Below are 23,424 nucleotides of genomic sequence, written 5' to 3'. Positions count from 1 at the left end.
ATGTGCTTTGAACTACAGATTTTTTCTTTAAATGACAGAGTTCAATCATAATAACTAAATAAAACAGTACGATCAGAGATTGATAAGCCATAAAACATCTCCCAGATAGACGGTATTTAACTATGCCATTATTTTTTATTAGTATAATATACAAATGGAATGTGTAAATAAAAACGATTTTCAATTCAGTTCATTACCTATCTTGATAAAACCAAAGAAGCTGGATGAAAATGGTGTTTTGACCAGAAGTATGGATAAATTTGAAGCTAGATATCAAAATTGCTGTACACATCTCCGTTCCCCCAGACTAAAATATAGTAAATCCAGAACTGATTACTATACTTATTACATTAGCGGTACAATTAATCGTATTTAATTAGGTGTAGGGTGTTGTGACTTCCCGAAGAGCCTATCTCAATTGCGTAATAAAAATAACTTACCCAAGAAAGTTCCATTAAGAAGGAAGACGTGATGCAAGAACGAAAGAGATGTTAGAATGAGACTGTTTAATTTTCATGCGAGAGGAATAATCTATTTAACGACATGCTTTGAGAACTACGTCAAAATAGATACGATGACGTAAATTTAAAGGAAAAGGACAATTATAGACGATTTTATCTTTTGATAGATGTTTTATCCTTAATGGGCACGTTACCGCTTGAATGACGTTATGCGACATAAAACCGGAGCTAACAACTCACCTAAGTGACATCTGAATGATAATAAGGGCTTTCGTCCTTAACAAATGGCATCAACATTATCGATTTCCATTACTCACTTCATGTTTATATCGTTAGTAATTATTCACCTAGACAAATTATAGTTGATTATTCATTAAGAATTTATTTTTTGATCCTAAATAATATAATACTAAATACTATTTATGTGAACTGAACAGCTCAATGACACACACCTTCATGCTTTATGAACGTTACATGTTTCTAAATCCCAAAGTGTTCTAAAACCTACACAAATTTGGAAAAGATGGCTACAACATTTCTGATTATCTTCGTTTGATTCTTCTTTTCCTTTAACATCTATATTATTTTTTCCTACAACACTAGATTCCTGAAGTTGGGACATATTTTTACAGTTCAATGAATTTTTTTTTAGATTCAAGAAAAAAAAAACGATATTTTTTTTAATGCTCCGTATAAATCATTGATGAGCTGTATATATAAAAATAACGTGGAGGGCGAATTTTTATTTGAATATTCTGAGGACATATGATTGAAAAAATAAGTTGGGCACTATATTAGCCTAGCAAAGCGAATTAGAAATATTTCTACGATTACACAATAGATTTTTTTTTTCAACGAAGGAGTTAAATATTTTAAAGGATTGAAAAGTAAGAGCAATTAACTTCTAATAACTTGTCTGATACCATAGTGAAGTTGACACCTATTCCTACTTAATAGAATGAAAATATAATTGATGTCTGTACATACATATGCTAAAAATGTAGGTTATATAAATACACACAAAATTAAATTGAAAGGCATATGATATTGTGATTATTGAAAAATAAATTTACCAGAATCGATATTATTTAATAAAAAATATCATAACAAAAAGGTACATTTTGGTTCTACCAGCATGTGACAAACTTGTTAACTAAAATCACGATTATGTTTTTTTTCATTAATTTTCAACTAATACACACAATTTGAATAATAATGATAAATTCTCATAGAACTTTTCTAGTAAATATGCATCATAAACTTCCTTTTATTTCATAATTCTTTAATAATATAAACATTTTATCTGTTAAAAATAACCCTACGAAAGTAACCTTCAAATAAATCAAAAATAACTCTAATTTTCAAATCATCAACGAGAAATTACGCAGTTTTGATATGGTTGAGTGATGGTTTTGAGACAAAACCATCAACATTGTATGTACAATAATTTCGTTTTCTTTGATCAATTTACTTCTCTTTTATCCTGACAAACAATTTAAGCGGACAGTTATTGATAGATGTTAATGACAACACGAGAATTTTTTTTTTCATTTGGTGAAAAGAAGTCAACTCGAATTTAACTGCATACTTAACCAAGGAAATATATATATATATGATAGATCGAAATTCACCAAACACAAAATTCACAGCATATTGAAACAAACAAATTCGAAAAAAATTAGTTTTGTATCAGTCCTGAATAACTCTAGATATTACAAATAAATAAACTAATATTATTAATATTTTTGGAGTCACAATTATTGCGTTCATCAACAATTTACAATATACCTATTACAAGCACGCACTTTAAAATATATGGAAGAAAAGAGTACACGTAATGATAAGAGAACATTTATAAATGCACTTTTTTTTTTTTTGCCAATAATACCTTCAAAATGTGAATTGAATGATATTACCATATTTTTCTATTAAAAGCAGGTGATGGAGAAAAATCATAAAATAATATTAATATAATTATGTTGGAGTTCTATCAATGGGTACATTCTCCACATGTTTGTATCATGTCATAATATCACTTGCATCAAATTTACTTGATGTGTATAAATGTATACAGTTGTAAATAACAATGAATAAATTATTTTAAAAAAATATATATAATTATAACTTATGATTTCGAAATAGATGATAAATAGGTCAGAATTGACCTGTAAAGAAATACTAAAGGGTGAAGTACAGTGCAAGTAACTAAAGTTGTGCAAAAATATAGAACAGTGCAATGAAATAAATTCTATAACCAACATAAATATTGCTCGAAATGGCGCCAACACAGCCAACCTATTTCCAGGTTCCCAACAAGTTATGTACATTACTATTCTGCGCCACATATTTTACAGGAAGCCCATCCTTCCGCTTAAAAATCGACACAATAGCATGGCAACCGCCATCAGATTATTTTATATTTTTGTACAGCTCTGGACTGTAATTAATACGGAACTTATGTCATTGTAAATTTATTGTTATAGGTTGTTAAGAAGATGTAACAAATATATCGAATATATTCAATATTTCTAATGACTAGTTTGTTAAGTTTAATAATTTATTAGCTTGATTATGTTTTTACAAAAAATGTACAATGATGACAGGGTGCGATATGAACGTGATCGATGGAATTTCCAATTTTTTTCACGTCATAAAACATAAAAAAATTGGGATTTCCGTCCTTAAGACCAGAACACTAAGAAAAAAATCGCCAGAATAACATTTTTTTCTACTAGAATATCAGATGAATAAGTTAATGCTTTGGTTTGGTGGCCCAGAATATAGTAGTGGTTAAATAACAGCAATTCAATGATTGGGCCAGAAAAGACCCCAGACAGGGAATTCATGTCATAATTATAATTATTTTGGATAATTAAGATACAAATTATAATTTGTTTTCGTAAAAAAATTTATTGTAGAATAATTACAGAATTTTCCACAATTAAAGACAATAAATATTAATAAAGCAATAATATTTTAAGTAATTATTTATACCAAATATAAAAACTAAATATATGAAAGAAGGGGAAGAAAACAATTAAATATTAATAAAAAAAGAACAAAATATAAATTACAGACATGATATCTATATAGAAATGTATGAAATCAATGCAATAATAAATATTATATTATCACACCGGTTCTGAGAAAGAGGGCATCCGAGAGAAAATCACCGAATTAGAAAATTTAAGCTTTCAAAAAGCTAAAATTAACAAAGCTAAGAACCTCTCCTCCAATGCAAAGTTGAGGCATTACAACATTTTGATAATGCCTGTGATTTTATGCGGGTTGGAGACCACAAGCTTACCCAACTTGGAAAAGGTGCTCAAAATAGAGAGGAGGGTCTTAAGAAAAATCTATGGGCCCAGGAAAACACAAGAAGGTTACAGACTAAAATCTAACGAAGAGATACAGAAAAATGAAAGACCTGGAAACCGAGATGAGAATCAGAAGGCTGAAGAGAAGGAAGAAAGAGGAAAGATTGAATAAGAAGATCTTAAAAAAAAAAATTTAGCTACAAAAACATGGGAGGATACACGAGACAAATGGCAGAGGAACTAAACAGACTTTAAATTTCAGATACCGACTGTATAGATAGATATAGGTATAGAAAAACATTAAAAAATCTCACCAATGCTGGAAGAGGAAAAAAAGGGGTACGAAGTGGTCCGAAGAAAGAAAAGAAAGGCAGTGGAGGATCATGAAACTGCGATGCAAAGAAAGAAAATCAAGACTCTCAAAGAAGCCTAACCATTGATATTAACGTGGTCCTTAGTGAAAGATATAATTTGATATATAAAAATAGTACCCGACCATCTTCATAATTCGAAATTATACGGTCAATTATTTATATACATAATAATGAGTATCGATTAAATAATAATCCCGTTTAATCAAATCAAACACATTTATAACCGATGTTAATCAGTTTTTTCCTGGCTGCTCATATTTTTCCTCAGCAGTTTTACCGTCGTTCCGGTTAATTTATCAGAAGTAAACAAATATTCATAATGCGAGATTACGAATTATTGCCTTCTTATTACAAGAAATCTGGTAATAAATTTTTGTGACCTATTAATTTTTCATATTTTTATAAACCTAATATATTTTTTTTAAAATAAGGAACCAACTATTTAAATTATGTCACGAAGGTCATATTTTATTCATCAATTCAGGATATTTCCTGAGTTTTTCATCTGATTAGATGAAAAGAGATTTAATTACTTATTTAATGCTGGAAAAACGCGAGACAAGAAAAAGAAAAAAAAAAGTGCGGGGACGGAAGGAGATAAATCTAGAGAACAACGCAAAAGGCACTTCTGTAACATCTACTCAATTCGATACAAATGTTTGATTCTCTAAACCAAACATGAAAAAATTGGCAGGGTAGGGGAAAAATTCCAGATCCACAACAACTTAATTCAGAACACCACCTAAATTTAAAATAGTAACTAAATTAAAAAACAAATGTTCAACTCTCTTGAGTCTTAAGATAGCCCGCCCTCTGCACAGAACGAAAGTTTAATTAAAAGTTTATTCCCACTGTTCAGTTTAAACAAGAGTTAAATATGCCGAATTTCAGCCTATTTGATCCAAAGTGAGTCGTTTTTGGATTTTTTTTGTTCCAATTTTAGGTTGGAGCCATCGCTGGAAAAAAAAATACATATCTTGAGAACCTCCAAAAGTCTGATATAGTTCAAACTATGGAAGAAGGGATATAATTATTGCAATTATTTTTTTAATCTAAATAACAGTTAGTTACCACACCCTAAGCATACATTAAACTTTAGTTTTTTTTTTTATTAATAATCCACAATATCGAACAAGATAACGGGGCTGCAGACTTGTGTGGGAGTCTATTGAAGGATAGGAATCTATTTAGGTACGAGTCTACACCTTAGATATTTGGGTTCATATTATTTCTTCATTTTAGATAGCAAACTAAATATAAAATAAATTTATCAAACAACTAACACTTTATGGTTAATATTACGAACCCAATATGATGTAGTGATAAATAGACAGATTCGAAATTATTGATACATTATTATTACTATACTCAATCCTCTTTACTTATTACAACAATAATAATATTTTCTCCAAAACTATATAATTTATTTTAGGACATTGAATAAATATAATCATTTTAAGATAAATAAGTAATTCAATAATTGAGACTAATAGGCATGTGTAATAATAAATAAATAGTATATCATGGATCTAAACATTTAAGACCATTTAAAAAAAAAAAAAAAAGGCTTTTTAATGAATATATAACCTAGGAGTCAAATGAGATGAACGACTTCAGTCAAAAAAGTCAATAGAGCTAAAATTGATGGCTAATCATAATTTTAGACATTTTTTAATGAGAACAATTTAATACATACGCACTTTCAGGGAGAGGGGGACTATTCAGGGACAGAATTCGTACATCACTTCATTTTTGTTATTAAATTCATTTTAGTGTTTATACGTTATACATTCAATGTTTTGGACCTCATGTAACTAATTAACTATCAATATAAATTTTGAAGGCTACAGCAACATAAAATTTTTTGAAATATCTAAGTAATAGTTACTAATCAGTAATCATTACAAATGCATAAATAAAATCATCAGTGAATGATAATGAAAAAAAAATGATAATGTAAATCAATGAATTATAACGTTTTACAATTTAATGGATGTAAGACTAATATTTTTGGAAAAATATTTCGAATTTTCACTAAAGCTTTACTAAAAGTTAATGTTTATTTTGTATGCAGTGTAATTGTAAGTATGCAGTATTTTGTCTTTGGCAATATGAATGAATATATATGATTATATCAAACTGTTTAAAAGGAACGATTAACGAACCGTTAATTGGTTATTTTAAATTGTTTATTAACGTTAAAACAGTTTTTTAAAAAAATTTATAGCTATTTACAACTGTACATTATAATACATTTAGTAAATTTTATCTTAATTGAAATGGAGCGATAAAGGTGTGTAGAGAAACTAACCATTGGTAGCACTCTAAACCTAAAATTAAAAAAAAAAATCGAAATAAATAAATAAAACATATGTAAACATTCCCGAGATATAATATAAGTAATAGTAAATAATTTCAACTTGCAACATTATTCCCCTGAAGCAGTATAAATACTGAACATAAACCTCCGAGGGGTAGACCGAAACGCAGATGGTTTGCATCAAGACTGATTTTAGTATAGGTTTGGTCGAGTGTCACTGGACAGATGTATGTAAAGAACGATTGGTGGTATCGTCTTCAAACCTTTAGGTTCACTAAGCTTTTATTATTATTATTATAGTAAATAAACAAAAAATGTATACATAAAAACATGATAATTAAGAAATGAAAACCAAAATAAGAACAATAAAAACATAGTTTATCATTCATGATCAAAAGAAAAAAAATTGATATAATAAAAATAATGATATTGTAATCAAATAAAAAAGTTTCGGAATCTTATTTCAACCAGAAACTAATACTTCAGGTGACTAAATTTAAAAGGCAAAATCGATTACCAGAAATATTTGGTTAGCCAACGTTAAACTGAAGTGTGAGAAGGTTCGTTGCTATAATAATATATAAATCAAAATAAACTATTCAAATACTGAGCAATATTAACATCTGATAAAGGAATAAAAAGAGCATAAAAAAAAATAATTAAAAAACTGATCACTAGAACGACAGGTTAAAATTCTATGCTAAAGAAATTTCTAATATAAAATGAAAAGTCTACATCTGAATACTCAAGAGGGTTTAAAGTTTAATACTTTTTTTTTTAAAATGAAAACATAATAATAATTAGTTAATCGTTGACTAATGAAGGTGTGGTCAGTGTAAAACTCAGATAAGTAAAAACTTATTTATTAGAGCAAACGTTTCGGCCTGAATTTCAAGCCTTCTTCAGGGCTACAAACCAGATCGTAACCATAATGAAAAAAAGAAATTACAGAATGATTTCTTAATTTTAATACAATTTTTCTCATATAGCCTTTATCTTTTTATAATATTCTGACTATAAATGCTTTTCAACACTATTTATCTATTTATAATGTTAGTTATTTTATTATTTTCTAATCTTTCTGTAATTCCTTTTTCCTATTATAGTTGTTTTCTTGTTTTTTGTTTTTAGCTCTGATGAAGTCTATAAATTCTGGTTTGGACTAATAAATAAGTTTTATTTATTTATGTATGTGTATTTTTTCCCTCTTGACCGCAACCCCAACCATCTTTTCCTTATTAGAATAACATAATAGTAAATATTATTGATAATATATTTTTCATATCTCATTTCGTTTCTAAATATCAGAGGGCAAAACCCAGCAGACAAAACAGATAAAGATATTTTTCTATACAGGTCGAGTTATGAAACAGTGCCCTTTCACATAACAGTCTTGTCTCTAACACCGTTATCCACCACAATAAATTATAGCATGGTTCAATATATCTAAAAATTTATTACAGACTATCAAGAAGAAACAATGTATTAGAAAACTGAAGTGATATCTATAAATAATTTATTACAACGTAACATTATGTATTTATGAATATGCAATATAACAAAATTGCTTACTTCATGGGATAAAGATGAGTTAGTAAAAATGTTACCTTAACCCAGGGGAAAAAGATAGGAACGGAGTAAAAAATACATTAACCGATACAAATTTCAATACTAACAGACAGTTAAATTCACTTTGGAACTGAAGATATGCTATAATACAATAAATACTTCGAGAGAATAATAATAATAGTAATTCCAGAAAATTGTAAGAAATCCTGATATAATATATGATATAGATATAGTAAATAAATCTTTAATGTTCTATAAAATGATTGCGTTAGTTCATATTTACCGTATAGTGTGATAAAGAGTGAAAACTGAACAAAAAATTGCAAGCTAAACCTACTGGCAAAAAAGTCATAGGACGTACTACGCTTATTTGAGACAGAATATACAAGAGATTTGGAGGTAATGGAGGCAAAGCACTGAAATGAAACATCTCAGGATGAAGGTCACCCTATAGTCCAGTCAATATAAAAATAAAAATAGGATCGAACTTGCAAAAGATAAAATAATTCTCATGTTTTATAAAGCATTTTATACCTAGACTACAGTAAAAATCCATATGTGCACTTTCGAAAGACCTGTAAGGCAAAAACGGCAAAGTCTAAGAAACAAAAAACAAACGGTAATTTTGGCATTATTTTCAGATTTTGATCAATATCTCCCAAACTAATGTAATGTGTACGATAGAACTAGATATGGCTACTTATTTAATTTTTTTATAATTTGAGACTTCAGCCAAATTAGTTACATTAGTAGTTTACAATAAATAGTACTTCAAATAATGAAATATTATTTTAAAAATTAAAAAAAATTGTATTTATTACTAAATTTGTTTTAGTAATATCTCTTAACCCTAGAATGACACACTTCTATAAGTCAACTTAATCTGACACTCTGGGGTGTGATACACCCCAACATATGAATTAGTATAAAATATAAGTGATATAACCTGCAATGCTTATAATGCATTTTAAAATAACTAAGTGGTCTAGGTAACAAAAATAAATCATTTCAAAATGGGTTATGTACATATGTATTTCCAAAAATCACATATTGTTAAGTTTTACGAGCCAACTAGCTAAAAAATGAATAAAAATTAATTGTTGTTCCTAAATAAAAAACATAATTTGTATGGCTCTTAAATACAGATAAATACGAAGTAAATGAATCATAACACGAGTTGGAAAAGTCATTTTTTAAATAAAAAATGAATAAAATACATAGTGCATACATTTCGTCTTCCTGTCCTTCCCCCTTTCACAAAAAGAACACCTTACTTGTTTCCACAAGATCGTATGTTTATTTGTTTCCGCCTCTATACCTAAAATATCTTCAATACCTAGGTGCAGTGACCAACGAAGTGCCTCTGCCTGTAGCCTCTTCTTTAGGCCGGGTTCCAGAACTGAATATCCCAGACCAAAAAGGAAGTCTTTGCGTTTCATTTTATTTTCTTACTTTACCAGAGTAAACAATGTCATACTGTTCGCCCCGACATGATCCAACATTCCAAAAAAAAACGGAGTGGCCACCTCCTTGTTTTTCTGACCGTTGAGTACCCCTTGCACATTTGGTTAAAAGTATCAGTTCATCCTTTATTTAAATTATAATCATGTATGACTTGCGATTTACCAGATTCTTCAATGACTGCATCATCTTGCATTGTTGGTTGCGTGTCATTTTGTCATTAGCCTTCCTCTCTTGTCTATTTAGTTTATCATCAAATCTCAAGCAGTATGAGAGGAAGCTGAACCAATTCATGGGTATGGTGTGTCGAATTAAAGGATGGTCCCTTTTTGTAGAGAAAAGCTCCTCTAAAGAGAGTTTACCGGATTTATTATTTACTTACACTAAGGACACTCTGGGGTGTGAGATACCCCAAGACTAGTTCAAATCACAATAAATAGCAAAACAAGACTGACACATGGCAGGGTTTAGCAAAAGAGCTACACATGTAGGAATTATTCAAAATTTAAAAAGTGCTGGGGTATGTGACACCCCAGTGTGTCATTCTAGGGTTAAGGAATACCATAAGCAATGAAATAGAAGAATATTTAGTTTTAATTCGAGCAATTGCACATATAGGCCTAATATTCAGCCAAAAATTAGTATAAAACACAAAATCTTGATCAAAATTTAGAGAAAAAATACTGTTAGCAAATTTTGAGCGTATCAAATATCTGTGTAGGTATACCTCGATCAAATACATTATGTTTATTTATTATGAGTGCCATTGTTTGTACAATGGATAGAACCATGGCTATCTCGGCCGTCTTCCTTGTCAAGTTAGTACAACAGAATAATGAAAGCTAATAGTATTAGTTCATAGTACAAGTGTAGAAACTAGTGTGGTAATAATACTTAATTTTTTCATGATAGGGATGGTATTACATGGATGACTATTAGTGATATTACAGGAATTAAAAAATACTAAAGTACAAGTCCGTGTAATTGAATTAAGATAAATCTACAAGACTAATAGTATTAGTTAGTACTTTATTATGAAAGAGGGCCCTGATCTTCCACTTTTAATAGATATTCAAACTAGAAATAAGTTTTCGGATTTATGTCCTGCGAGTGCGTTCCGTTCTTCCTTATTTTTCCTTGTTCCGTTTGTCTCCCCACTTACCTCCACAACATATTTTACGCCTCTCTACACTTTTGAATCTCTTTCCAGCGTTTCTCGAATTGAATACACTTTTACAACGCATTTAATAGTCTTAGAAAGGTTGCGTGAATATCCCAATTATGGCAATATCCCATAATTAAAAAAATAACGTTGATTTATAAAATGTACAACACATACTTGAGTTATAAAATGTATTTCATCAGTATGGACACTATAAGCGGTTTCCAATTTTTTTTTTTACTGCAGCATATTTCTTTGACTAAAAAAACGCTTCTTGAACGCGGCACCCTTTATGGTCAAAAAACATTTTGCGGAGACCTTGTCGAGAAAAAAAAAAAAAATTGCAGCACAATTATCCTTAGAACAGTTAAATATGTAGGGAATGGAGAAAAAATAGTGCAAAGTATTGGTGGAATACTGTACCAAAATTTAGATAAGTGGTTTAGTATAGGTTTAATTTTCGTGAGGATTGACTATTTGTACAAATTAATCTGTGAAACTTATTTTATAAAACATCCATATTATATTTCAGATGGTAGTGTATTTATACTATACACGAGAGTGATGGTCCTAATAAGCAGGCAAACTCATTTATCCCGTCAAGGATCTAATAAACAAAAAGTGTTAAAAAAACAAAAAACAAGTATAAGGCGATATCAAGACGGAAATCGAAATCAGAATTCAAATCACAAGCTGCACGTAATCAGGCAGGGAACCAATTTACAGCAATGGGCAATAAAGACGCTCGAATCCGGTTCTTATCCAGCATTTGACGATGCAACTCGACAATTATATAATTTTTACGATAGATGGCAGCTTCGATAATTGTTTAAGTGAGACCGGTTACTAAATAGCGAAAGCAACGTTATTTCTAAATTGTTTGGACTGACGAACAAAAAAATAATAACTGCGAAATTTAGTGTAGATGAGATGGGTAAGGTGTAAATTATCAAGTCCGTTTTTGCAGTCTTTCAATAATATAACATCAATTTGGCTTGTTGCTAGTGTGAAGTCCCGATCTATGGAAGATTTTTATCACATTCTCTCTTCCTCTTTCTTCACTTTAAAATTATTTTTTTTTAACCTTTTAGAGTTTGAGTTTTTTTTTTTTTAATTTAGCCAGTCATTATTAATTTCAACCTAATTGGTATTGTCGTTTTCAAGTAATAGATGCAGCAGGACAGAAAATAGGTTTGCAAATCAACCAGCCAAATACATGTTCCTAACTTTCAATGATCATCACCACCCAATATTACGTTTGGAGTTCATATATTTGAAAGTGTTATGTAAATACTTTTGTATTTTTTAGGGTCCCTAGTTTGTGCGGACAATAAATCCAGCCCAGAAGTTTGCGAAAATAGGTGTGTATTTTGGTCTGGGAAAACACTGAGTAGTCATCTGCTGTCGAGAAATACAAAAATCACTGTATAAAACATTAATTAGGCTGTTGTTAACTTAATCCTCAGTAACATGGCCCTCATCGCGTGTGGACGCCGATACTTAAGTGATGTTTGAGAAATATTTTTAGGAATAGTGTTTGCCCCTGTAAAGAATGGTGGCCAGTATAGGCTGAGACACAATGCAGAGTTGCACCAAATCTATCGGGAAGCGGATGTGGTTCTATAAGACTCTCAAGACTGATCTCAATATGTTCCGATGGTAATTCATCCATTAAGAAATTATTATTTGGATATGTAGAAGGAAAAAGAAAGAGAGGACAGTCACGACGAAGTAGAAGCCGACACCAATGGGAAGAAGAGCTTGGCGGACCCTTGTGTATGGAGGCGTTGATGCGGCGAAGACCAATACCGGTTGTAATGCCTGTGATGATGATGAATACGTAAGCCAAAGACGTACTCAGGCAGGTTTCATTTTATAGTTAGAGATAGATAAATCGGGTTTCCATAGGAACTTATTATTATTATCTTCCAAAAGAGCAGCTAAAATATTTCAAATCCTCACACCAGACTGAAAAGTCAGGAAACTGCACGTCGATTTCGACTATTACACCACTTACTAGACAAACGGTCTAAACTTCCAACACATAACAAAAGACTGATCTACATGACTGTAATAAGGCCAATCTGGACATATGGAGTTGAGCTTTCGGGTTCCACTAAACCTCCGAATTCCTCTCGTATTCAATCCTTACAATCCTAAATCCTTCGTAAAATCCTCAATGCTCCTTACTTTGTCACAAATAAAATCATACATAAAGACCTTAATGTTCCCTATGTAACCGATCTAGCCCGAACCAGATATCACTCCTTCCATTACAAATTCCCTAACCACTCAAACCCCCTAGTTTCTAACCTTCCTAAAGCATCCTCTTCCATTCCTGATAATCCTCCGAGGCACCTGAAAAGAAGATGGCCACGAGACCAGCTAATGTAAAATGTCATTAGACTGCTACTAATGGGTAGTTTCTCTATACCCCTGTAACACTCCAATTTTACAGTTGTAAATAGCAATAAATAAATATTTTTAAAAAAAAATTTCAGAAGACGTATAGTTTTTGAGTTGATCAAGAAACTAATTTTTTTTTAAATAAAATTATTTAGAGACTGCGTTTTTTAAAACACAGCTTTATTAGGTATCTACAGCATAAGGGGCGCCACAATTAATAATTAGAACTTCATAGCCAATATAATTTTTGAGATTCAGTGATCAATAAGTTAGAGTGAGCGGTTTCAGATATGTTTTATTATATAGAAGATATGAAGGTATAACTGCAAAACTCGGATTCTCCTTATTGAAAAATTGTCGCAAAATTCTGACTATCCTCCAACAATTTATTTTTTTTTCAAACTGAAAATGTAATATATCCACACAACATTACATTCTGTATACTATGATATTATTGAGAGACCTTGGCGAGGACCGTATGATTTATCACCTCATCCAGGTTATGTACGTTTTTCAAAAAACAATAAACCAATAACTAATTAAATGAAAATATTTTCCTTACTCCTTTAAGTACATGAGATATAACGCTTTTTTGATAAAAAAAACAGACGATAAACATGAATTTAGTGAGTAATTTCTATGTTTCAAATTCAACTTTACGATGCAGGTTGAATGCCTATATATAAATTGCTAAACTGAATTAAATAAAAAGTAATTAAAACTTTCTATTTTTATGTGATATAACGACGACGTCTATAATAAGCTTTACGGAAATTATGGTTCAAAACTGGCAACACTAAAGAGATTTTCGGTTTAAAATACTACCAAAAAGAAATTGTTTAACCTACCAGGGCCCTGTTTCATAATGAAAACTAATAGTACAAGTGTAGAAACAACGAGTTAATTACACTAATACAATTTTTTTCATAATAGGGAGGATTATTAGTGATAGTACAGGAGTTAAAAAGTACTAAAGTACAAGTTACTATTGTACAAGTCAGTGCAATTGTATTAAGTTAAATCGACAAGACTAATAGTATTAGTTTGTACTTTATTATGAAACAGGGCCCAAGAGAAACTTCAATATTTAATACAGTAGCTCTTCGAATGATTAAAGGATTATATATGTACATCCATATATTCATAAATCTTACTTAACCCACTATCAACCCCTTGCGCATACTTCGGCAAATATTGATTAGTTAAATATGAGCATAAGTGAATAATTCAGCAGAGAGAGAAATCGAGCTTTTACAAAATTAATGAAAAGTCACGTAGCGAAAGATTATACTACAATATCATTTTAAGAATAGAATCACTTAACCTTTTCACTTCGAAACAAAAGGAAGGATAGCAGACCATTTCAATTAAGTAAGAGGGGGGAAATAAGACATAAAAAAATTTAACACTACACCGTTAAAATGTATAGTATTGACTTAGTGATTAGGTAAAATATAAAGTTAATTAATTATTGTAATAAGTTTAACTGTGAAAAAAAAAGTAATTTACTAATGATAAAAATTCACAAAGGCATGATGACCTGCAATAATGTGATAACCAAAGTTTGGCTGCGAGAGTGTGAGAAAGATCCTTGAAAATGGCTGAAACGTATGAGTGTAAAAATAATAAAGAAGTGTTGAGACTATATGGATGTTTATGTTATAACTAATAAACAAATCTGTCTTAAACAAGAATTTTCATTATACATACAAAAATTAATCTTAAAAATAATTTTATTGTAAAGCAAGTAGACAAAGTTATTATATGAAATATAAAAACTACATAACTCGGAATCGGGGACAATCTTCCACCAAAAACAGATACAATTTGAAAATTTAGAATGGATAATATAGAATTTTTTTTATTTACTTTTCTTCACAGCCTTGAGGCACCATAAAGTGTTAAATCCTTACTACTATGGTTTAAGGATAGTGGAACAGATCCGTAACAGTTTATCGTGAATCAATGACAGTAAACCGAAGCCAAGAATTTCATAACTCCTCCCAACTGAGCAAACGGTATATCGCACTGCTGTTCTTTCACATATTTTCAGCCTTCGACGGTGTATGGTGGCCTACCACTCTCTCGTAGATGAACAACTTAGACGGTCAAAGAAGTCAGAGGATTAGAGATAGCTACTGCGAGGTGGAAGCATCCTGAGCTTGCTAGGGGGATATGTTTACCAGGAGTATATCTCGATCCAGCCTTATAGATTGAATGATTTTCGAACCAGCGGTTCCCTGCCCATAGCTATGTTGACGACCTTGCAACTTCCAATAAATTTGGGATTAAAAAAAAAGTTAGAGGATCAGCAAGCCATAGGGCAAGAAGGTGTATGTGGAAAAATATGTATAGCCAGAGTAGGAAAGCAGTCTAGTGTCTCAAGCACCCTACAATAGAGAAGTAGTCGAGAGCATTCTGAGGTATGTACCTTCATTCTGCAATTGAAACATCAAAATGAAAAAGAGAAACTGCTTAGAGCACCGACCTCGAAAATAGCTCTGCTTCCGAGTCACTACACTCTCCATCACGGCGTATCAAACGGTAAATATTTTAGCAGAGTCGTTTCTAGAATTCCTGCAACGAGAAGTGAGAAAATATTAATAGAACAGGCTCTACAGGAGTCCCTTCCAGGAGGACATGATTGAGGAAAGGGACCGATGGTGGGTTATAACTCCGCAAGAGGCTATATCCAGGAAGTACTTTCTCAGAGTACAATTATATGGTTTCAAAATTCTTAACAGGGTACTGAATATTTTGATCCAAGCTACTCAGTCTTAGCAACGTTTAATTCCTCTAGACCCAAGATGTGATGTTCAACAACCTTTAGACCACACGGCCACGACCTGCGCCACATTTGATGCGTTGAATCAAAACCACGTGGATCTGTGTCCTCACTGAAGATGAATTTCCTTAACAAGTGAACAGAACTTCCCGCTGTTAAAACATTTTATTTACTCCTAGAAGGGTTGTTGGGCTCTATACAAATAAATCATAAATACACCTCACTTCAATGAACTTCAAAGCAATCAGCAATTACTCACAAATAAATGCCTTATACCTATGGTAGTAAAAAGACTAGAAGAGATGAGCTCATGAGCACCGCGACAAGAGTGTTTATCACCAGATACAGTCCTTTTTAAAGTTAATATATTTTATCTATTTTATAATAGATATTATAATACTCAGGAAACAGTGGACGGACAAGGAGCAGAAAGTTTAATCTGATAAAATCAAATCATAGTTTTTTTGTTTATTTTGAGTTTTAAGACTACTAACTCGATCGAAAATGAAAATCTGTACGGCTACAAACCATAAATGGTTGGGCTATAAGGAATTACTGTTTTTGAACAATGGTTGTGTCCGGAGGTGATTTGTTCATGATTACGCTCAATCACTAAACTTCCCCTCCTAATAAGCGTACGCACAATGCAAGGCTGGGTGTACTCTGGAGGGCTCCAGACTCCACAGAGTTGACTCACGGCTATATTAACAGAAAAAATAAACTTACGTGATTACGAAATTTAATAAATACAGGTTCCAGAATTCACGAGAAAAGTACTACGTGACTAAGATCACGGCTTTTTCCGGATCTTCGGTAATACAAAAAAATATTACCTTGAAGACTTTCATTCTACTCAGCATAAATTCCATACCTTTACCATCCGAAAATGTCTTGATTAAAACAAATAAAACCGTGAAATGGTATATTAAATAACTATATTCGAAAATCATTAAAGGGTTGTTCAAACAATAATACAAATATTTAAATTATCAAAAACCTTTGAAAACCGGCTATTTCTACCGCTAGTAAGTACTTTGTTGTATTTGATATCATCGGTTGACTTTCTACTCCCTCTGGATACGGCACTGCCCTGTAAGAAATAGTACTTATGGGCAAATAAAGTTAGTATATTTCTTACAAGTAAATCATTAGGAATAAATATATCATGTTTTACGAAATATAAAATTAAGAAGATTATCTCTTTTCCTTTCAATTTCAAAGTAGGACAGAGTGACTTATTGTTCGACCGGATGGTTTATCTTTAACTATTAGATAACGTCCACGATCGTTTTATTTTACTTAATTAATATATTTTCTCACATTTCAAACAATTTCAGGTTTTCGGAGAATTCGGAAAATTTTCGGAAAATGAGGAACCTTGCAAGAAACAGAAGTACTTGGAACCGATGGCTAAATGGGTGGAAGAAATGAAAGAGAAGAAGAACTTATATATAAACAATATCTTAAAATATAACTTACAGCTTCAAAATAACGTTTATCTTATAATTTATAAGTCGAAACAGTTAACATTTCGTAATAATCTTGACTCATTCCGAATTTATTCGCTCATAACTTTGCTAAGTGCTAAGTCAAATGTGCAACGAAATAAATTTAAAATGAAGGAATTTCCTTTATTTAAATTAATGCTTCTACATAAAATATTAAAAACTTTTTATAAACTAAATTCATTTTTTTTTCTAGAATATAATCGTTTAAAAGTATGGAATCATATTTACGTATAATCATTTAAACGTATATAACCATTTAAAGTGTCATGTAAAAGTATGTGATCATACTAGGTTATAATCATTTAAACATATATGATAATACAGAAATACACTCATTTAAATTAGGATGCATATGTAATGGAATGTAAACTTACTTTATAATAATCCTAAATTCTCAAAAACTTGTCGTTTTGACAATTTATCCCATAGATTCTCAAAAGGCATGTAAGTCATATAGTAATATTGGATAGATTTTTCTATAAATTGGTACAAGATGGCCAATCTTTTGCCTTTTATTAAATAATTGTTGATTAAAATTTACACTCTACGCAAATTATAATATTAAAAACTAAAAACTTTGTTTAAAACAAATTGACATGTTTGTTTGAATATATAAAAATATTAATAACAATCCTCAATCTTTGAAAAATTATTCCATGAATTTTATTTTGAAACCAAAATATAAAAAAGGGAATGAAAAAAAAAAAAAAAGAGAGAGAGAAAGAGGAAAGGATGGAAAAGGAGGAAAAAATCATGAAAAAGAAAAAGAAGAAGAAAAAGGAAAAAAAAAGATAAAAGAACCAAAGAGATGAAACAAAAGAAGAAAAAAAAAGATCATGTTTTTATGTTATATATTACTAACGTTTATAATTATTATTGCATACCTGGCTAGGCTTAATTATGGTAAGATTAAAAATATTGTCTGATATGACTAAATTAAGTATGCTGTGTGACTAACAGCCCAATGAAGTTGGGCAGCACAATTTTGTATTTTAATAAAGTTGTTCCCTGTTTAATAGTCCAGTAATTCCTGTTTAACTGTAGTAATCCAGTTTAATTCCCTAAGTAATAGCCATGAATTATAAATTATAAAAAGATTTTTCGTGAAATCGCGAAAGTATGGCCCATCTTACGCCTTTCAGTATAGCTTATTAAATTATTCATAATTGTTTATCGAAATAAAGTTCAAATGCCATGATAAAAAAAAAAGAATGAAACCAGAGAGAATTTCCTTTATCCTAAGTAAATTAGCGCTAAAGGTCATGAGCGGTGCGGTGGCTAGCGGAGTTCAAGGTGAGGCTCAAAGCCAAGGTGAACCTCCTCGGTTCTTCCAATACAGGCACAAAACATAACCGAAAGGGTACACAGGCAGGCACCTTCAATACTTCACTCGGTACAGCATTCACATTCAACTATAGGAAACAAATGTTTTGACACAATGTATTCGGTTAAGAATAAAAAATAAGGTACATGAAATGTTCCCGGAGCTTACAGTACTTTTTAAAAAAAAAAAGAAGAAAAAGGTATACTTTGTATACAACAATTTGTTAGAAAAGAGAAAAAAGAAAACGATGAATTTTAAGTTTATGTAAAAAAGTACATATGATTTACTTTCGATACTCACTATAACTATACTCCATTACATTCTTGGATTAGTTAAGGAATTGAACGAAAATGTGTTAACAGCAGTTATGATCATAAAACTATTCAATTCGGTTTCAAGGAACTATAGCTCTTTTCAGGGAACTCTCACCAACTGCTATGATGGCTTGCAATGAACTGGTTCTTTCTTGCTTGTTCAGCAAAATCTTGACGCCTGAAGGCTTAACATTTTCATTACTCATTGCTGAGTATTAATTGACGCATATCTCCTTTCTTATCTAACTCAGTTGAGTGATTCAGTTCAGTTAGTTAAATCTTTTATCCCGACTCGCCAACCAGCCACTCCATGCATAAATGATCGCTCATCCATAAAGTTAGATATGATAGAAAATCATGCAACATGTCGCAGAACTTATTACAGTAACTACACGCAAGCATTTTAGAGCAGTTGTTCCTAAATTGGGTATGCCAGAGCGCCGTGGCGATATTTAATTGCTACAATGATTTTTTCAATTTAGAAGTAGAATTTATCAATTTGAAATTAAAGCATCATATCCTTCTTGTCTCTGGTACTTTCTCAATTTTAGGTCATTAAAAAAAAAAAATGTTACCAAGTAAAAAAAAAATATTATCATATGTCATAATGGAAAAAAATAGTATGCTGTGTACTTATGGCAACCCATTATATTTGGAGAGCATTAGTTATTGTTAAATAAAGCATTCCTCTCTTTAGGAATAAGTACAGAATTTCGGAATGTTCAATGGATTATTAGGTCTGAACCCAGGACACTTCATGGGCTGAAATATTTTTTTTAAATTTATTTATTTATTGTAATTTACAGCATGTTAAGGTCTTTGGGCATGTTAAGGTCAGAGGTATGTTAAGGTCTTTGTGAATGAGAACCGAATCCGATACATGCTGAAACTAAGCAATAATAACCAAATGAATTTCTATCTGAAACCTCAAGATTAAATCTTAAACTTCTTTTTATATATGTAACACAAAACCTTTTGCTTAGAGCTGGATACCTATCTCCATGATATAATGTAAAGTATTTGTTTTGTTTATTATATTATTAACTATGAAGTGACGTTTTTGTTTTACTCTGACAAATGTAAATAGCCCACCTTGGGTATATTTTTTGTTATTAGTTCATAGAAATGATCATTAACTCTCCATTACTCTATTTGTACGAGGGTTGCCCCAGAAATAAATAAATTATTATAAAGTAAAAGTTGAGTGATGCACGCACCACACCAATGTTTTTTGAAAATCAGTTTCAATTTCCAAAAATATTATACGTTTTAAGTGGCACTAAGTTTTACATTCAGCCACTAAAGGTTTTGGTCTAAGAAGGATTATTTTGTTTATCGATAACATTGCCCCATTCATCCATTAAGTAATAGCTCATATCATTCCGATATTAATGAATTTTAAATCCTTGAACCTACTTCAAATATTGACATTATAAGCAATGTGAATAACATGTGAAAAGTCCTTGACAATATTCTCTCGGCAGGATATTATTCATGTTCTAATTTTCAAATCGAAATATTATAACAAGGGTTTAAATATTTGCCATTCAGATAGTTATTTTGAAAAAACATGAAAAATAAAAACGAATAATCTTGAATTTTTAAATTTTAAACTTGAAAATAACTATATTATGTAAAGTAATAGCTTCATTAAATTCAAGTTGTTATAACAAATCTTTTATTAAGTCTAAAAAAAAAAAAAAAAAAGAGTAAAACAAAATTAAATAGCAATAGAAACGAGTTCAATTTAGATGATAAAGATATAACAGGAAATACATTGTAACAGATAGAGAGGTTTCAGTATTTAAGTTCTACAGAAACGAGAAAAAACGAAATTGATGCCGAAAGAAAGGCGAGGTTAGAATTGGGAAATTTGTTATTTTTTAATTTCGAAATAACTTAGCTCACGCCTTCTACCTAGAAACTTAAAAGTTGGAATTTGCAAAACTAGTATCCTTCCTACAGTTCTACTACAAGAGAAAAACAGTGTCTAAAAGTTTATGAAAATAAAGTAGTATTTAAAATATTCCGACCAAAAAAGGATAAGTTAGCCGGATAATTTAGAATGCTACACAACACCAAATAAAAGGAACTTTTTTCTTCTCTTTTTTTATGACCCTCTTCTTGGTCATTTCTGACATACGGGGGATTATCTAGAGGTAATAATGGTGGAGGTTTAAGTATATATTACGTGAGACCACCACGAAATAAAACTCAAATACCCAGGTCGGATCCCAACCACCACTGCTACAGTAAGAATTCAGCCAAAGTTGACGTTTGAATTCTCTCGACCACAAACGGCCCTGAATTTAGGGACCTTTACCCGGTAAATGTAAACAGTAAAGTTACATCATAATGTCATAAGAATAAGGTCATATAATGTAAGGTAGTAACAAACTAATTCCTAAAATGATAATTAAAACTGAACCGACGGGTTGATCGAAACCTCGGTAGAAGTGCGTCAAGACAGATCTCTCTCAAGAATTTGAGTAAGTACAGGAGTCACTGGACAGCTGTATGTAGAGAGCTATAGGTGGTACCGGCATCGAATCATCAGGTTTACAAAGCCTAATTATTATATAAAAAAATATTAAACAAAACCATATTATATAACAAAACTATGGAGTATGGACGTCAAAAATAAACTTTAGTTTCAACAGTTAGCAAAATATTAAGTACAGAAAGTATTTTCGGAGTAGAAATGGGGTTGCCAGTTCACAATGTTTTATATTATAACTACTGTTTCAAGATAGTTCAATAAAAATAAAACAATAAAATGACAACGATATAAAAACGAAAAACTCGAAAACCCTAAAATCATTCGACCATTTTGTTATTAGACAACCTTATTTTGCGTTACCGTAGGTACCAACCAGACCTTCACAATCGAAGGCGTCTTCTAATTCGAAGGAGATTATCCTTTCTAAGAATTAATTTAGAAAGAGGTTGAGGCGGGGAGGTCTTATCAGCAATATAATAGAGAAGCGTTTAGAATGACTCGACATAATGAATACCGTGTCAGACGTCAGAGCTATGACCCATCAACCTCCGATCAAAGAACAGAGACCTGCAATCAGGACGAAATTACAATATGACGAGGATAGAACATGAGGATAGGTCACTAAGATTTAATTAGAAGTTTTAGGTGCTATTACAATTGTTTCAAATTATAAATTATTATTATCATACGAAATACCAAAACAAAATCCCCACAGGGCATTTCAAGAGGCCCGGCACATGTTGCTTTATCTCAGATAAAAACCATAGTCTATTCCTCCATGTTTTATTGCAAGAATAAAGTTTATTTCATCCGATTTCCAACATTTTCAGTAATTTATTTTAGAGTTCTCACACGAAGGCGGTTTTCTAAATTACTCAATGATTTTATCACAATCCTTCAAAATAAACAGCATTGTGTTCAGCGCCTATTCTGGCCTATAAATCAGATCCCATTTTGTCTTAATTTGTTTTCTTCAAGACAAAATTCAATTTTAATTTCATAAAGAAGAAACTCACGGTGATATGGAAGGGGAAAAATTAGATTTTTTCAATATAATTAACAATTTTTTTATTCCTATTCTTATTAAAAGTGTTTGATTCATGGAAAATGGTACTAAAATTTATCCACTAACATTCCAATCTTTTATCATCGACCATATTCTTTGCTACCAGGCATTTACGTCTTAAATTTCCCTCTTTTAATTTTTGTTCTTAATATAATGAAAATAGTATAAAGTTTGCATCTCTGGAACACGCAAGCCAGTGGATACCAGTATTTGTAGGTTTTTTTTTTTTCAATTTACTTATTTCATACCAGATCGGCCTGGGACCTGTTTCATAATAAGGTACAAACTAATACTATTAGTCTTGTCGATTTAACTTAATACAACCTCTGTCGAACAGATTCGCTATCTTGGACTACATTTGGACAAACAATTAACCTGGAATCCTCACAGGAACCCAGGATGACTGAGAGTGAATGACAGGAGGATTGAAAAGACAGGAAACTGCACGTCGATTTCGACTATTACAGCACTTACTAGACAAACGGTCTAAACTTCCAACACATTACAAAAGACTGACATAAGTCTACATGACTGTAATAAGGCCAATCTGGACATATGGAGTTGAGCTTTGGGGCTCCACTAAACCTTCGAATTCCTCTCGTATTCAATCTTTACAATCCAAAATCCTCAATGCTCCTTACGTTGTCACAAATAAAATCATACATAAAGACCTTAATGTTTCCTATGTAACCGATCTAGCCCGAAACAGATAGCACTCCTTCCATTATAAACTCCCTAACCACTCAAACCCCCTTGTTTCTAACCTTGCATCCTCTTCCATTCCTGACAATCCTCCGAGGCGCCTGAAAAGAAGATGGCCACGAGACCTGCTAATGTAAAACGTCATAAGAGTGCTG

At 31.2% G+C, this 23,424-nt stretch overlaps 1 protein-coding gene across 4 annotated transcripts in view; it reads right to left on the bottom strand.

The window, feature by feature from the left end:
• Positions 1 to 23,424, bottom strand: part of LOC136796065 (uncharacterized) — a 78,627-nt gene that overhangs the window by 29,711 nt on the left and 25,492 nt on the right. Inside the window, exon 1 of one of the 4 annotated variants that reach the window (XR_010843757.1) lies at positions 441 to 493. The exons of 2 other annotated variants lie outside the window; for them this stretch is intronic. Coding sequence is in view for 1 of the 2 variants with exons in the window: in XM_067048641.1 (XP_066904742.1) it covers positions 18,988 to 19,003 (16 nt within the window). In the remaining variant the exon portion in view is untranslated. Of the gene's footprint in view, positions 1 to 440; positions 494 to 18,987; positions 19,452 to 23,424 lie in introns of those variants that run through there. One more of the 4 variants, XM_067048641.1, reaches the window with a different exon arrangement.

Source organism: Halyomorpha halys, unplaced genomic scaffold (genome assembly GCF_000696795.3).
Source record: "Halyomorpha halys isolate HHAL.00 unplaced genomic scaffold, Hhal_1.1 Scaffold1707.1, whole genome shotgun sequence".
Taxonomy (NCBI): Eukaryota; Metazoa; Arthropoda; class Insecta; order Hemiptera; family Pentatomidae; genus Halyomorpha; species Halyomorpha halys.
Note: the sequence above shows the minus strand (reverse complement) of the source record. Positions and strands in the feature narration are given on the sequence as shown.